At 42.4% G+C, this 17,415-nt stretch overlaps 1 protein-coding gene across 1 annotated transcript in view; it reads left to right on the forward strand.

Annotated features, from left to right (window-relative positions):
- Positions 1–17,415, forward strand: part of raver2 (ribonucleoprotein, PTB-binding 2) — a 90,926-nt gene that overhangs the window by 50,436 nt on the left and 23,075 nt on the right. The window contains exon 2 of the mRNA XM_040184046.2: positions 6,825–6,891. Within this exon, the coding sequence (XP_040039980.2) occupies positions 6,825–6,891 (67 nt within the window). The remainder of the gene's footprint in view (positions 1–6,824; positions 6,892–17,415) is intronic.

A 17,415-nucleotide genomic window follows, 5' to 3' on the forward strand; every position in this document is an offset into this window, starting at 1 on the left:
AGTCGGGTGAAGCTCCGCTCAACACGAGCATGAAGGTATCCATCCAAAGGATCCTGCCCATCGACTGGCAGTCACAATACGTAAGCTTCAACAGTGTATCTGTGCAGGCGTTTCAGCCATGTGGCTGAGGAGTGATTTGACAAACCTTTTAAAATACTGTTACCATCAAATGTTGTTGTTGATCTTGCAGTGAATGTGCCAATTGCCGCTGTGGTATCTGCTGGAAAGGCTCCAGAGCTGCTGAGTGACGACCCAGGTCCTGTAGCCTCAGCTTATGTATCTATAATTCAATGATTATTTGATGGCCAGGAAGATTAAAAATGACATTGATAGGAAACCCTCACAACAATCCAGCTTCTTAAATGTAAGGTTTGGCAGTGTTGTGTTACCTTACAGTGTCTCCCATAAGGTTATAGATTCAAGTCCTCTTCACTGTCTCGTATAACTTGTCTGATGGACTCGCCCATCCGGCTCCCTCTCCCATTCCTCTCATACCCGCTGCCCCATTAGCGAACGCCGTGTCGTAGATTGGACTTATGTGTGTGTGTGTGTGTGTGTGTCAAGAGACGATGGCTCACTGTGTTTAATATACGGCCCCTCTGACCCCCCTCGTCCCAGAGAGAACGGAGAAAATCGTGCAATGAGACGGGAAGACAGAAGAGTTGAGTGTGGTGAAAGGCTCCAACACTTTCAAGTGACTAAATAATGTACATTTTCCAAGTTGGGGAAGCCGGCCCAAGGTCTTGGTGCACAGCTGGGGTGAAGGCAAAATTCTCGCCTTCATCTCCGACTCAACTTGGAATTAATAAAAAAAGAGAGTGATGTTTAAACAAACCCTATAGGACGTTGTGTGAAAGCATATTTGCAGATGCTTTGCAGGGTAAAATAATATTGCATTTGTTGTGTTCGCTTCCAAGGACTTCTGATGAGTCTGAATTATTATCTCAGAAACACACACAAGTTCTGCAACATGTGGATGTTTGTATGTACTTAGAACAGCTGTGTGTTTGTGTGTGTGCGTGTACAGGGGTGTTTGCATGTGCACAGGTAAACACGGATACATGTAAATGTCACAAAGCAGCGTGTGCCAGAGCTGTTTCTATCCACCCACTTCCTCCTCTCCCTTTACATACTGTGTGTGTGTGTGTGTGTGTGTGTGTGTGTGTGTGTGTGTGTGTGTGTGTGTGTGTGTGTGTGTGTGTGTGTGTGTGTGTGTGTCACCGTTCACTGGCATTACCTCAAATTTCCCAGATGTTGGTGCCCCAATTATGCTGCAGGCATTCAAGACACACTTGTTTGACTCATTACTGCAACCCGGACAGACCAGTAGGCTGATGCAGCCCTTCTTTTGGGTTCGATGATGAGCTGTACTCGTGACCTCCTGTGGCTCCTATGCGATGGCAGAGAGGAGGAGACGTGATGTGGATAAACTCCAGATCTGGAGATTTAGATCCGGAGGCTTATTTTCATACACGGTACATAATGGTGCAGAAAAAGTCTTTGTTGAACCAGAGATACACTTTCATGTAGACTACTAAAGAGTAATCATGGCTGCTGACATGTGACAGCGAGGTCAGTGCGATGTAGTAGCTGTTCCGGATCCTGCTGGCTTCCTTTTGACTGGAGCTCAGGATCCGTTGATGCAGCAGCAGAAAAACAGATGATTATGGTTTGATACACACGGGGAACCTGATGATTACACAGAAGACGCTTATTGTAATTGATGTTGGACTATATATGAACGTAAACTCCTGTCATTGGATCCGTTGATAAAAGAGGTCAAACAGAATACAAGAGGAGGCCTTTCCGAGTCCCACTTCTTACCCATGAACGTAAAAGCATACAGCAACTATAGCAAGCAATGATTAGGGAGCAGAAAGGGCTCATTGCTCAGTCTGATGGATTTCAGTTTCATCCAGTGAGATGCCGGTGGCAGAGCCAGTTATCAGCATGAACCCATCCATCCTCCCACACGTCAAAGGGTTATTTTTATAAATCAATTTCATATTTATATTCTACCAATGGGGAGCAATGGGATCTGCCATTCTGTCAGGTTAAAAAAAAGAATACAAATGTCCCTATAGTAAGCACAATACAAAAAGAGAACTTTACTTGCATTTATTAATAAAGTCCACCTGTCAAAATGCAACATGTTACAACGCGTATGAATAACAACAAACAGGCCATTTATCTTTTTTGTCTCCGAGCTTCTCTGCCAGTCTCCACACATCCCTGCGGTTGCAGATTGGCAGAGATTGATGCAAAAGTACTTCAACATGCCCAAAATGGATGATAATGCCAATGAAAAATGTTTCTTCAACAGCTTATAGGTTATTTTATGTGGACGATAATATTTAACACTTCATCTCATACGGAGGGAAAATTCTCGCCCTCAAATACTTCACACCTTCTGGTCGATTGGCTGTAGAAATAACAATATATTTGGTTGTCTACAGTCCTATTGTGGTTGCACTTTAATTTAATTCATTTGACTTTGTATCATGTTGCACGCCTAACAAGTTGGTTACTGCAATCAAAAATGCCAAATATTGTAAAAATTGTGTTTTGACATGTCCGTTGTCTGCATGTCTCTGTTGATGTGTGAAGACTGACTGCCTTCCCAGTGAGGCCCGTGGCTTCGGGGCCCTCAGCCCCACGTAGACGTGTTGCTGTGGGCGGAGGGAGGTGGGGGTCACACAGGGTGACGGCAAAATGAGTCCTGCCTTTGGGGCGAGCCACCTGCTTCCCTCAGCCCACCGGTTCTGTCCCCTCACCTGCTGCTCTGTGATTAAACGGCCCGATGGACACCTCCCAACCTCCCACACCAAATGCAAATGTGATATCTGCCACATACAGTATCGTGTTTATTTAAGCGTTAAGTCATAAAGAGAAAGACGTGTTTTTGTATGGTCGAGTCAATCACACATGATGACGACTTGTGAGCTTCTCGCACCGCAGCTCCACCCGCGTATCAGCGCCGAGCTTAAACTATTTTTTTTTTTTCAGAAATGTGAAAAACTGCTCGGATGCTTGTGCCAGACGTACACTGTAGCTGCCTAAATTCACCGGACCATGAAACTGTCTGCCAAACAATTTTTCGATTATTTATGAGCCTCTAAAATTGTGGATGACTGTTAAAAAATTGATGTAATTCCTAAACTTTCTTTTCTTATATAAATTGAATTGAGCTGAAAGGCTACACCAACCAAACATTTCTAACTTAATTTCAAATCATTTGTAGTTGCGTAAAAAATTCTGAGGGAAAAGAGAAATGAGATTGATGGGAAGCCCAAGGACAGGGCGAAGGTTGAGAAAGATGAAGGAAGTGAACCGAAGATCAATAAAAAAACAAAACAAGGGATCCCACCAGAGCAGACCGAGGTTGTTAGGCTTAAGGTGTGACACCTCTTGGGATGTGCCTGAGAGAGACCGGACCAACAGAAAAAGAGATCTCTGCACTTGTCTGTATGTTTGTTCATCTCTTGTCAATATGCAAAGATGCATACATTTTCAGCTCTCCTGGGAGGCATTCAGTGCTCTGCATGGTTTGAGCCACCTGTGTCACACACACAAAGCCTGGCGTGGACCAAGTAGGGAAAAAATATTTTTGCAATGAATAAGTAGCACATTCTTAAACTGTGTTTCCCTCCCAGACGGCAGCAGCTTACTCTGCTTATAAAAGTACAGTACTACTAAAAGCATTGGCATTAATGCAGTGCTTGTATTACCAAATGTGAGTCATGAAAATTGTGCTCTTGCGACACCAATAGTTGTGGTGATGTGTGAGGCATTCTGTTCGCGTCCCCCTCTGTGGCACATTTCAGTGCATCAGTGGGTCAAGGACACAGTCACTGCTGGTAAGGAGGCCATGCAGTTTGTGTTTGTCCCCTAAACGTCAACAGGTGTAAACACATGTTCCTCTGTCACTCTTTCCTCTCACCTTCAGTTTGCATCACCTTGTACACTTTCCACTGCACACGAGTCCGTTAGAGAGACTTACAAAGTGCCACAGAGGAATTAAAAATATCTAAACTGGCAAACAGGCTGACGGACTGAAGAATCCAAAGGCTATTTGTATTTGGTTTGCTCTTTATTTATAGGAAATTCAGAGTAGAGCTGGTTCTGAAAGGACAGTTGAGAGTTCACTGAAAGTGTAATCTACACTCACCTGTGACATTTAAAGGGGAGAGGTGCTCATCTTTAGGTGTGTGCTGGTTGTGTAGCGTTTGGGCTTGGACATGTCCGCGTGTCCACAATCGTATGTTCGAGTAGCTGTGTCTTTTATTTTTCTTCAAACAGAAAGCTGGATTTCAATGAAAATACAGTCAATAGTTTGGCAGAGACTTCAATGTTTGAATGAGGTGCGAAGAGAAGCCTTCATGGTTGCACGTGATTATTAGTGCACAGTCCAAAAAAAAGAGATTAGAGTAAGAGGGAAAAGAAGGGGAATGCTTTCTGTATCATATCTACAAAGTGCATTTAGTGTGAGCGTTAGTCAGCTGCAGCAGTGGCTTGATATTAAATAACAACAGGTTTGGGGGGGGGGGGGGGGGGGGTCACTTTTGGCGTAGCATTGAACCCAGTCGAGTACTCACTTATTCCTTATGTGGACACAAGATCCACACTGGAAATCAAAGCCTATGGTTTGTAACGGATCGGCTTCCACTGGTGACCAAGCGTTCAGTCTCGTATTTCCATTTTTTTTCGTCACATCTGCACACGGGTGCTGCAGCTGCACAACAGCACCATCTCCACCATTTCCATGTAATCCCTGTCGGGCATAAAGACTCGCAATGGGGAGACGGGTGTCTTTTTTTAAATATGTAAGAAATCATAAAAACGTGCGGCGCTCAACTGGTAAATTGTTTGGCTGAGAAGCGAGGCTGGACCGTTTTGGACTCCTAAAAATAGTCTTTGAGCGTCTTGTCATCAGCCAGAGCCGCGCGTAACAAACGTTCAGCCCGATCTAAGTACAGAATGGCATGTGGACGAGTAATGAAACGCCACCACAGAGAGAGAAAGGGAGAGAGTGTGACCCCTGACATAATGACATAATTCAACCGAGGTCGGACATCCACAAAGTGCTCTGCTAAGTCACTGTGTGCGACCCGTTTAGTACTGCTAGGACTCCCTTTCAGAAGCAGGAAGAAAATTATTTGTTTTTATTTCTTGCACGCTGCTTTACTTGATTCCCCCATGTTCCGTTTTTGTTTCTCGTCTTCTAAGCTCCTTATTTCACGCACTCGGGAAATTAAGATGTCCTTTCGTCTGGTACCTTTTTATGTCAGATGGTAGTGAATACAAAGTCCCCCCCCTCCCCCTTTCTAGAAACCTGCATTGTGTTGCTCTGCTCTACATGTGAGGGCGGGTGAGCTTGACCCTCTGCGTGGGCTTCCTCGCATGGCCTTCACTGATCCGGCACATTCCTGCTCACTGTGTTCATAACTGAGCCGCATCGGTGCCGGAGAGAAATAAAAATAAAAAATAAATGGGATTGGATATGTTTTCTATTATATATATTGTATCATTTGTTTTTTTAATTCTTTGAATAGAAGCGGGAGAATATGGCCGACATTAAATGAAACTGGAAAAAGCAGAGAGTTTCGACAACATTATCTGACAATACACGGCAACCAGATCCTCCAAAATCAGTGAAAGATTCACTTCCATTGTCATTTTATCCACACAGGGTCCCGTTTAAGGTCCCGTTACCATCCATTAAACTGAAAAAGATACTTGCATGTGATTACTGTATTTAAAATGTTTTAAATGGAATTGAACGGTAAAATAATAAGACAAAGAAGTGGAAAGGACAAAATAAGGAGTGTCTTTATTTCATACAGATGGTGAATTCAGAGTTGGGTAAAACATTGTGACTGTGAGCATCGTACAGTCTCGTCTCTGGTGCCACTTCACACTAATTGCTTCATGCTGAAGTGGCCTTTTCAGCGTCAGAGTTAAGAGCTCGGCCCGTGGATGGTTGCAGCGCTGCGGTTGTTGATTTTATTCATTTATTTATTTATTTTTGTTGCTCACCGCTGCGTTCTAACGCCTACACTGTGCTCCCGTCGGACCCGGAATTGTTGGACAGGTTTTGACTGCGAGCAGATCCACAAGGTTACTCGTTTCACAGGAGCGTATCTGAAATAATACAACTCGCTGCCAAGCTGTGGCCGGCCTGTATGCAGTAGAGACTCTGTGTAACAGTGAAACCCATGAGGCGTTCGCAGTGGAGCCACTCAAATAAGGTGGGAGGATCTCTCGGACTACAATATACTTTTAAGGATACATTCAAAAAGGTGATTATGAACCTGACAGGAGACAAAAAAAAACACACGCAGAGAAGTGTCTGATCAGTTTACTGTGAAGAAAAATGCTTTTCTCAAGAGTTGAAAAACAAGGTCTTGTCGCTGTGATTGACGAATAAATCTATTTCCATAAGGTTTACAGAAATTCAAAATGTGAATATTTGAATATTCTTACGGATGTAAAACAGCTGGTTTGTTAATGATAACGAGTTCCGTCATGAGATACTGACTTACCTCCGCTGAGTTACTACAGAATTGTATTTGCTGACCATTTTTTTTTTTATCATATCAATCAAGTATTGGCAAAATTGTTAACAGATTACTTGATTCACTGCAATGAAACTGACGGCCTAATTTTACGTCGGTGTAAATGCCCATTTGAAGACATTACTTTAACATCTTGTGCCATTTGTGTTCAATACATTTTGGTTTAGGTTTGATAATGCGCTGTAGATCCGGCCTCTTGTTGATCTCTCGGCTCAAGTCTTGTGTTTCTCTTTTTATTTCTCTTTGCAGGAAGTCCATGAGATTCTGAAGGAATATGAGCTGAAATACTGCTTCGTGGACCGCAACAAAGGCACCGGTAAGACTCCCACCAGACAATCAAACAAACTCTTATATCTGTGCACCCTCACAATACCTTATCCGTAACCTTTTAACCATCCAAACAAAAGCATGTACCATACATTTGACCTAATACCTACCCTAAACCAGCCAGGTAACGAATAGAAATGTCCAATCCCAAATGTCCTCAAGTGAAACCCTGACTGCTTCCTACAAAGATAAACAAGTACAAGAGCACCTATTGAGCTCAAGCAGCTATGTGGTATGTATCATTACAACGCTGTATTTATAGTGATATGGAAAGCAGTGAGGTGGTGTTTGCATGACTGAAGCACTTGTTTTACACGCTGTAGAAATAGTGCAGAGGTCACACTGTGACATCAGTGATCAACACGTTTCATTACTCATTACATTCAGGACAGTTTTCTTTTTTTTGTTTAAAATTTCTGCAATGTATAAAATGCAGTTAGGTGACAAATCTCCATTTATAGTTGACTTGTTAGTTTGTTATTGATACTGATTGGTCTCTGAATTGAGTCAAACAAATGGAAATCCAACTTGCTTAAATGTGAAGATGAAATACTCGACAATCGAATAGGTACTGATGCAGCCTGTACTTGCTGTAAATGCTGGATTATCTAGGATCATTTTGATATTTTAAAAATTGTAGTTTGTTACAATTACAGCCTCCGAAATGTCTACGAAGCTGGAAAGCTGTTTCGACTAATTATAACCTCCATGAAGGGAGTTTTTTTTGCCAAATCTGTTGTATTAGGACTGCATTACTTTTAGCTAGATGCACCTAATCAACTGGTGACTGAGCGCAGGAGACAGGATCACACTCTGCAAAATGTCTACAGTTTATCTCTTCTGTTGAGGGGATTTTCGGAGCGACTTTCTAATTTGCATGGAGAGTCTAAGGATGGAGGGTGTCTGCAGTGATGCCTGCTAAAAACAAACTAGCTGGTGGGAAGAAGTGATTTTCAAAATTGCCGATTAATTTAAGCATTCGCAGACTGTCATGATGACGGTCATGGTCTCAGTCTAATTGTCTGTTAAATAGAGCACTTATGTTTCTCAAAGCATTTGATTGGCAGCATTTTTCTTGAGATAAAATGGAGGACATGTTACAGTTGACGGGTGCGTAGCTTGTCAAATCTAATGTAACACAAGTACATTGTGCACAGACTCACACATCCTACTCACATTCTGAGTACGTTTAGGTTCTGATACGCACGGAAACACAAGAAGTCAGTCATGTACACACACACAGGCACACAGAGACCCTGGGCCCTAATGCGTGTCCCTTTCCAGGGAAACGTCCTGCACAGTGCCTATATTTAGTCCATGCAGTCAGCCAAGCACCTGGAACTTAATGCTGCTGGAAAGCAGTAGGAGCCGTGTACAGCTGACCTGTCAAAGCACCAGCATGTCTTAGAGGTTAACGGGGTTTGGACGAACAGACGAGAGCAGGATGAAACACGGGCCCTCGTTGGACCAGCAGCCGCGGCGCTCCACCAATCAGACGGCTGTGTTGTGCGTTTCGCTGAGATGTGCGACGGGAATCCGGCTCCACGGTCCTCACAACATTTCTGCCAACAAACCCATTGGGACAGCTTACTGGTTACTAAACCAGTACGCAAACATACCATCACACTGTACGTCATGAGTTGTAATTGGACCGCATTTGAATAGCACCTCTTTTTAATGTACTTTGGAAAATGTTCGCCTGAACAGTCGAGGGTGTGTGTGTGTGTGTGTGTGTGTGTGTGTGTGTGTGTGTGTGTGTGTGTGTGTGTGTGTGTGTGTGTGTGTGTGTGTGTGTGTGTGTGTGTGTGTGTGTGATTTCCGACTAGTTTAGTTGGAGATGTGGAGGGTTGATATCAAACCTCTCTAGCCTTTCACAACACACAGACCTCTATTTAACCTCACCGTGTGATTCAACGGAGTGTGTGTTCATTGTGTGTGTGATAACAAATGTAAAGCTGTGTATCCTGTGCGTTTATGAGAAGTGTTGGTCGTTTCTGTGTGTGTGTGTGTGAGACACAGCGGTCAGAATGAACTTGTTTACCATTGAACAGTTTGCACAGCATCTGGGTAACATCCCTCCAGCCAAGTGTTTACAGTGTGACTCACTGCTCTCCTTCGTCTCTCCCGCCGTCTCTTTTCTCTCTGTCACCCTTTCACCCTTCCTGCCTCTCAAAGTCTCGCAACTTTGGAAAATAAAGACATTCCTTCTGCGTGTTTGCAGCAGTTGAGGCAGTTTGAAGTGTGGCCTCTGAATGAGCTGAAATGGTGAATTCAGAACGGCAAACTGAGCGCGGTGTGAATTATGTGTCCATTGCATACGGAGAGCCACAGACTCAGGAGTATTGTGACATTGTTTCAGTGTGGGGGAGGAAAGTGAATTTACATTTCGTGAATTATTACAATATATATATATATATATATATATATATGGCAATTTATAGTGAAATAGAAAATTGGGAGATTATGTTGAAAATGTTCTTTGATGTTTTCTGTTATTTTCGAAAAGTCTTAACGAGAGGGAATTTCTCCACTTGGTTGTTCTTGTTACTTTCATGTCTCAAAGGCTTCTGCTTGTGTCGCTCACTGCTTCTCACCACTGAGGGGTTTTCTGAACGTCCTCCTTTTGTTTTACTGGATTATGGGATGGAGATTGTTGCTTGATGAGTCTGTGAAACAGAACACGAACCCTGAAAAGCCCGACCGGACACTACAGAGGCTTAGAATCCAGGATGTTCTAGTCTGGATGGCTTGTTTTGTAGAGTGAACACTTCAAATGTTATTTATTGCTTCTTTTGCTCGCGCACACACACATAAACAGCCTTCTCTTCTCACTAGAAACACCACTGATTCATTATGGGGATTAAATAAACTACGTGGTACCTCATATCAACAGAAACTGTGATGAAAGGAATCCCCTGTTGGCATTTAAGAATAACATCACACATCTTTCTGTTCTTGACACAAAATGCACCCATAAGGCACTTTTATATAAGACTTTAGAAGGAAGAAGGACATTCCTAATGAAATTAACTAGGACAATCTAAAATAATATGCTTAAAATCAGCAGGTAGTGAAAGAGAGTCCTTGTCTTGGAACATTTGCTCATTGTTCAACCCCCTCGTATGAAGATCAGACGCTAATCCATAACTAGGGAGGTTCTTAGGCTAGATGGATTAATAGGAGATTGGAATTGGAAGAGGACGAACAGATGGAACGTAATCAATATTTAGCTCATGTTCTGCATTGAATTTGCTTTAGCACATCTAGGTAATCTGTTCATCTATTTTGCAGTACATAACTGACATAAATGTAATGTGTATCTTAAATAGCAGATGGCATCAACAGGTCACTTTTCACTGCAGAGTGGAATTATAAAAATGCACTTGGAATTAAGAGTACATTTGTTGATCAGATGTTTCATCACAGTACTCAATAGAAGCCATGCTTTGTCATTTTAAGGCAGACCACAGTTTCTATCGGTTTAAACTGGCTTAAATTATTCAATTTGTTTCATATCCGTCTGTTCTGTAATAAAAACATAATAAAATAATAGTCCTATGAAAGAAGTGAAAGTGGAACTTCTCACACACGGTTGTATTGTCCTCAGATGGGTTCAAGTTTATGGGTTTAATGTTTTATTTGAAAATAATTGTCCTAATGTGGAATTATTGTTTTTATTATTTTCATAATTTATAGATGGTCACAATCAATGCCTAGATTACTGCGGAATCTTCAATATGTTATTAATAAACATAAACTCTGCGAAATGAACTGAGCCAATATAAAAGATGTTTTTTTAGGCCATATGAGCATAACTGAGAGGATTTATTGTGGTTTCATTGTGTGCAGAGAGGTTATTATAACTGGTGTGAAATGCACACACATCACCTGAGCTGAGAGTTTCCCACAAACGCACAAAAACAGTCAAGCATGCAGCAGACATCCTGGATGCCACTTGGGAGTGTGAGTGTCTGTTTGTTCTGAAAAGGTAACGTTTGTCTGTGTTTGGGGATTCCAGCTGTCAAGTCTATAATAACGGGGAGAAGACCGGGCTGCTGTTTTTACACCCGTTTCATTTTCACGTTAGTGTTTATGAGACCTAATAAGAGACAGGAATTACTTCACATACACAACCCTGTTGCACATTTTAATGGAAAACTGTGTTATTTTGTATTAGTTATTCCACCATATCCCGGCTGGATAGTTTCTTGTTTGACCCTTTTCTCTCTGAGCATTGGATTGATCAGTATTCAAATAATTAATACGTATTATGTACATTTAAGAATTTAAAAGATAGAACTATATAACTATATATTATAAAATTCTTAAGTCAGTTTATTTCCTAGTTCTTAGCATTGAAAGAAACATTTCAACCACCAACCAATTGTGTGTGGTTCAGAGTTTTGGTGGGTGAGGGTGCAAGTTAGTGCAAGTAAACGTTCTGACCTTACTTGGCTCTGTCAAGACTTTGTTTGTGTGACTGCGTTGTGAAGTTGTTTTCCGTCAGGTGAGAAAGGTGTTAATTTCACTAAAGGAGGGACTAGGGACACATAAGTGATTGACCCTGTGGTAATTATGCCACATTACACATTTCTTTTCTCTGCTTTTGCCCTAATTGGACTTTCTGGGTGTAACGGAAAAAAGATTACCGTGGAAAAAACTGCCGTCCTCGATGTGTCTTGTAATACTCCGTTGCGTTCTCACTCTTTGTGTTGTTTAGCTGGCGGGACCTCTCTTGGCTCGTCTCGGACCTTTGCTCTAATTGAAGAATACTGCTCAGAGAGGCTTTGGCATGCGTCTGCACCTCATGACTGCATCAGCCCGCCGAGCTGGCCTCCACCGTTGGACTTATTAGGCCATACCGATGGGACTGTTTACGTGTCGGTCGGGGGTGTGTACTGCCTGTGTGTGCGTGTGCGTGTGCGCGCGCATAAAACTCCGTCTCCATTTACGGCTTTGCTTCGGGCTGCTGCTTCATGATGATTTTCCCATAAACACCCGTCCTCTGAACACACACATTCGAGTACCATCACCTCAGTTAACACTGAGATCTTGGCATTTAGTTTGTTTCATCTGAGACACGCTTTAATAAAGTATCTAATCCCCAGTCCGTACTTTGGCAGTAGTGCCCTTTGTCCCTCGGTCCCTTTCCCCCTTTGCTTCCTTCCTTTCTCAAACTATTGCTTCACCATCAGCAAACTGGAGGCACTTTACCAGCAGCTTGTTAGCTGGCTCGTGGCCCATGTTTAAAAAAACCGAAGCACCAGTCATTATCTGTCTCCATACACACATCACTATCTCGTGGGGTTTCGAGCGGTGGGTAAAATCTCGTTAGCGGCGCAGAGTATCCGACTCCGACTCTAGTTATAATTTTAGCCTTCACATCTCAAATGATTCAACTCACCGGAGGCCTTTAATGAATGATGTCTGTCATTATTAAACCATATCAGAAGAGGCCAAACAAAAAAACATGTAAATTCAGATTACTGGGTTCAAATGTTTTATTTCTTATTCTTAGATTCTATCTCACATGATCCATTTCTACAGCCATTATTTGAAATGACCCAAGGCAGTCTTCATATTTAATCAACCTTTTTATTTATAGCCACTGTGCTGTAGAAAATATGTTTGGCTTCTCAATAAATCTCTTTTTTTTCAGGAACAATTGTCAGAGATAAATGAAACAATGAAAAATGCACAGCCGTATCATGATGGATATAGTGAGAAGTGTGAGGCTTGTTTCGGTTTCAGGTGTCTTCTGCTCTCAATTGAGACCACAGACAACAAACCACACGGGTATCTTGACCGGCACACAGATGCACACGTTTACGCACAATGTGCACCCGCAGTCCGTCCATCAATCGATCCGACCACACAACCACTCAGCCAGCCTGCCAACCAGCCTCAGTGACCCGGCCGCTTCCACACGAGCTCCAGAGGCATGTGTGCTAATTTGACTGTGCTGCGGAACCAGGGATCTGGGAATACAATGGCGGTGGTTTATCATGGGAATCCCGGCCCTTTCAACGGAGGCTCTTTTGTGTTCACTGTCCAGTAATGAAGACAACACGTGCTTCCATAGAGCTCGCTGGCCCGTCGCTTTGTGTTAGTGTGTTTGTGTGCAACGCAGGAGGATGAAGTGCACAAGCGGAGCGATGAGTACAGGTTCAGTGGTCCTGCAAAGTCGCACCACACATCATATGAACTGTCTGACGTGTGGTTTTGCCACTAAAACAGTTTCAGTGCTATGTCCTTTTGTGTTTACCCCAATAAGCGATTTCTTTCATCTCCCCCCACTAAGATGAATGAATTTGCGCTGCTGTTGTTGTCTTTCTTTGGTAATGATGCTGCTGAAGTGATTTAACTTGGCTGTTAGTGGTTTGACGTCTGGACGGCTGCACTTGCACTGCTGCGCGACTGCTTTCTCAGCACCACTCGTGTCGGCGAACATATTCCAAAAACATCAGAACGGGTATTCTTCTATTTGTGTCACTTCTGCTAACAGAAGCATTTTGAGACTCAAAGCCACTATTTCGCTTCTCCGTTTTCCAGCCTGACAGAGTCCGAGTCCTTTTAATTGCTTCCTGGGACAGCAGCTTGTCTCACACTCTCTCCCTTTTCCCCTCTTCTCTTTTTCCCACTCTCTGTCATCATCCGTCCATCTGTCACCTTGTGAATCACTAAATGTAAATCAGCATTGGCGTCGGCAGCGAGATGGGGTTGTTATCTTTGTTCAAACCCAACACGCACTCTCACACACTGGGCTGCACACACCCTGTTACCCTGTAGCTCCGGCTGTTAGGTTGACTGAATATGTAAGTTTGTGATATCATCTTTCACGTTTTTCGCCTGTGCTTTCCTTTTTATGTGTGTGTTTATTCAGTGTTTAATCCGTCAAAGGTTATTAGTGATAATTAGTAGATTTGGCGTCTGCTCATACTGACACATCTGTTTTTCAACCTGCAGTTTTGTGTTGTAAGATTTGTTTTTCATTTAGATAATTAGGTGATTAATAATTTTTTTGATTCATTTTTTTACTCACTGTCAAAGAAGAGAAGGAAACAAAGTAGGAGAGTAAATGCTCCGTGTAGAATGGCGGGACGTTAAGGAGGTGAACGGTTGAATTAGTGTCCCAATAGCTGGCACAGGCGGGATTAGGAAGCACTAACAATTCATTTCACTGTTTTTCACAAAGTGTTTGTGGCAAATAGTTTCTTCAATCTGCAGACGTAGTAGCCAATTTTCTTTGACATTTTTTTCCTCGCTAGCATTTATTTGAATACAACAGTGTATAAAAGCTCACAACATTGAATATGTCGGATGATGCAGCAGCCATCTTTCCAGTGAGATGTTGAGGGACCAGAGTGGCGAGTGAACAATGCAACTGTGGGTGGGTGAGTGGGCGGCCGCATGAAGAGCCGCTGAGTGGTGGATCCACACACGACTGCCTCTTGTGCGTCTCATCCCTCCGTTTCCTCGTCCGTCTGTCCGTCCACATCAAACACCCACCAACCACACGTGCTTCACTGTAGCATTTTAAATGCCACGGCTGATAACATCCAACATAATCACACATTTTGGGAAAAAACAAGAATTTTCCAGAAGAATATGATAATCAAGTCACTACTTCTTAATGTTAATATCCTCTTTTTTCTTTACAATTTTAACTGACTTTAGGATTTGGTTACATTTGGCATCTACTACATTTATGTTTCATTCAAGCGTCCGCATTTCTTGCTCCCCGCGTGCCTGCATCGTGCTCCACCCTCGTCCGTTTCCTCCGTTTTTTATTATTTTACACACAGGCTGGACTCTAGGTAGTTAAACTGAATTCATTATAGCAGCGACCAATTCGACATCAGGTTTAAGAGTTTCTCACAGACGTCAGACTCAGATGAGACATTTTTAACGTCAGTTTTGACAACTTTGTAATTTAAGCTGGGAGGACGTGGAACTCCTCACTTGATTGAACCCAAACCCATGTGACCTACAGTGTAAGCTGCAGATACCTCTTCACAATAAGACGAGTCCAAGCTTGAACCGTTTTGAGCTTAAATGAGGCTGGAGGTGGAAAATAAATCAGTCACAACGATGATTACAATTAAAAAATACTTCAGTCTTTCTGCACGTATGTCCACTTAAACACAGTGACTGTAATATTAAATAATTGTGAATTGATAGCAGCCTGTCCACTTGCATGAGCAGCCACCAATGCTGGGAAGTCCTACAGGACCTGATGGGGAACAATGAGTGGTGCTTGTAGGCAGGTTCAGGCCCGTCAGAATCACACCATCCACAACACTCATTCAAGTTGAGATAGTAGAAAACTAAAGGACCTGGTCTGGCGCAGTATTGCACAAGTCAAAAGTAAGGCATATTTCTTAAATAATGATAATTCAAATCTATTGAGCTGAGAAATAATTAAGCCCCAATGTGCATCTAAAGACTGCAGTGGAAGTGGTGAGTGTGGTGACGGCAGGATTGGTGGGAGGACTGATTGATGGAAACAATGAAATAGACGGGAGAATGGGAGCAGAATCAGGAGGAGGAGGGGAAGAAGGGGGAGGAAGAAGAGGTGATAATGGAGAGGAAGGAAAGGCCGATGTGTTAAAAGACAAAAGGCTCCAAGGATGAGAGGAGCGCTCGAGAGAGCAACGGAGGATGAGAGGGGAGGATGCAGCTCGTCGGAAGTGTTTACTCATGTAGATGCTGTAGCAGAGCGGCCGGGAGGAATATAAAGCCACAGAGACGCCAACGAGGACGAGGGCCTGTTGGTGCCACAGAAACACGAGGCACAATGGCGGCTGCCTCAAAGCTCATTTGCGCCGCGTGTTTATATTTGCTGTTTGGGTTTTTACCTGTACATTATTTGTGAAATCTTTTTGCTTGTCAGAGATGAGGAAAGAGCAGCTATGGAGAGCTCATCCTTCACGGCCTGTCAGCCTTTGCTCAAACACACAGATATTATTCCCTTTTAGTTTCGGTTGAAACTGCGATGATGATGGAATTTCTAAACTGTCCTCGGCTGCTTGGTTTGCTACGATCTTCCTTTCATCTCTTGAGTAAACTGAAATCGTCGACATCATTGCTCAAGCAACTTCTGACCTTTCGCACAGAGGAAGGCTGAAATGGATGGCATCATTTTTTCAATTTCTTTTTTTTTTGTAATGTTGCTCTTGGATTATAATTTAGAATTTTACTTGTCAAGGTCTCATAAAAAAAAAAATCTAAATTAGCTCTGAAAATTCTCTCTCCAGGGTCGACCTAATTTATTGAATATCATAAGAAATGTGCCACAGATTAGATGTTTACCCTGTTGATATTACATTACATGTCATTTAGCTGACGCTTTTAACGCTTTTAGGTTATAACGGATGTAGTTGGAATAGGTAACAAATAGGTTAAGAATTGAGAGAACCGACAACTCAAGAAGGTTTCATGATGACTGAGATTGTCTTTTATAGATTTAAAATACTGAACTATGACATTACATTCATTATTTGTGGGTTTAATTACCATAAATGTTCTAAATTAGTCTGACGCCAGTGTTAAGTTATGTATTATAAGTTATGTTGGGAACAATATTAATTAACATTTATTTAAGTTGTAAACTAATAACTGCGATATAACGTCAGTCTGACACCACCTTGTTAACAGGCCCCATCTGTTCATTACTATTAAGTATCGCTGGCATTGATGAAGAAATAACCCAGTAAAAAGGGCATCCTTGAATCCCTCGTATAGATTTCAGTTCTAATCATTTTGGTGGAGGTGTAGACCCTCCTACATTTCACATCCCTAAAAACGGGGTCCATCTTAACGTGACAAAACAACATTTTTAAACCTAAGTAGAGATAAAAGAGTTACCAAGAAAGCAATTACCTATGGATTATCTGAATATTCTGATTCCTGTTAGTCCACTGAGCTTTTTATTCCTGTGACTCTCCTCCAGAGGTGTCAAGTAACGATACAAGTAAAGTACAAATACTTCGTTACTGTAAGTAGAAATTTTGGGTATCTATACTGGAGTATTTATTTTTCAGACAACTTTTTACTTCTACTCCTTACATTTTAACGCAAATATCTGTACTTTCTACTCCTTACATTTTAAAAACTTGTCTTGTCTTGTTACTTCCGGCTTGTCGCAGTTCACAAACACAAACACAAAAAGAACCCATCTAGATGAATGGCGCCATCCGGACAGTGAATTTGATTGTGGTTGGATGAGAAGTATAAACATTTAGCATCCAGACACCCGATTGGTTTTCTCCGCGATGCGCCGGCAGATCGGAGCGGGTGGGAAAAGTGGTCGGTGGAAAGTTGGTATTTAGCGACATGGACCCTCCTCCTCTTCCTCCTCTTCCTCACGCAGAGTCCATGTAACGTTAAATGAGTGACTTTGTGACCGTGGGTTTGTCCTAAATGTTTTATTGAGAGTCTGGCACAACACAGCGACTTGCAAGTGGCGTATTAAATAAAGTGATGTGCGTCTTAATGCGGCTTTGGAAATGAA

This window comes from Gasterosteus aculeatus, chromosome 8 (assembly GCF_964276395.1).
Source record: "Gasterosteus aculeatus chromosome 8, fGasAcu3.hap1.1, whole genome shotgun sequence".
Lineage (NCBI taxonomy): Eukaryota > Metazoa > Chordata > Actinopteri > Perciformes > Gasterosteidae > Gasterosteus > Gasterosteus aculeatus.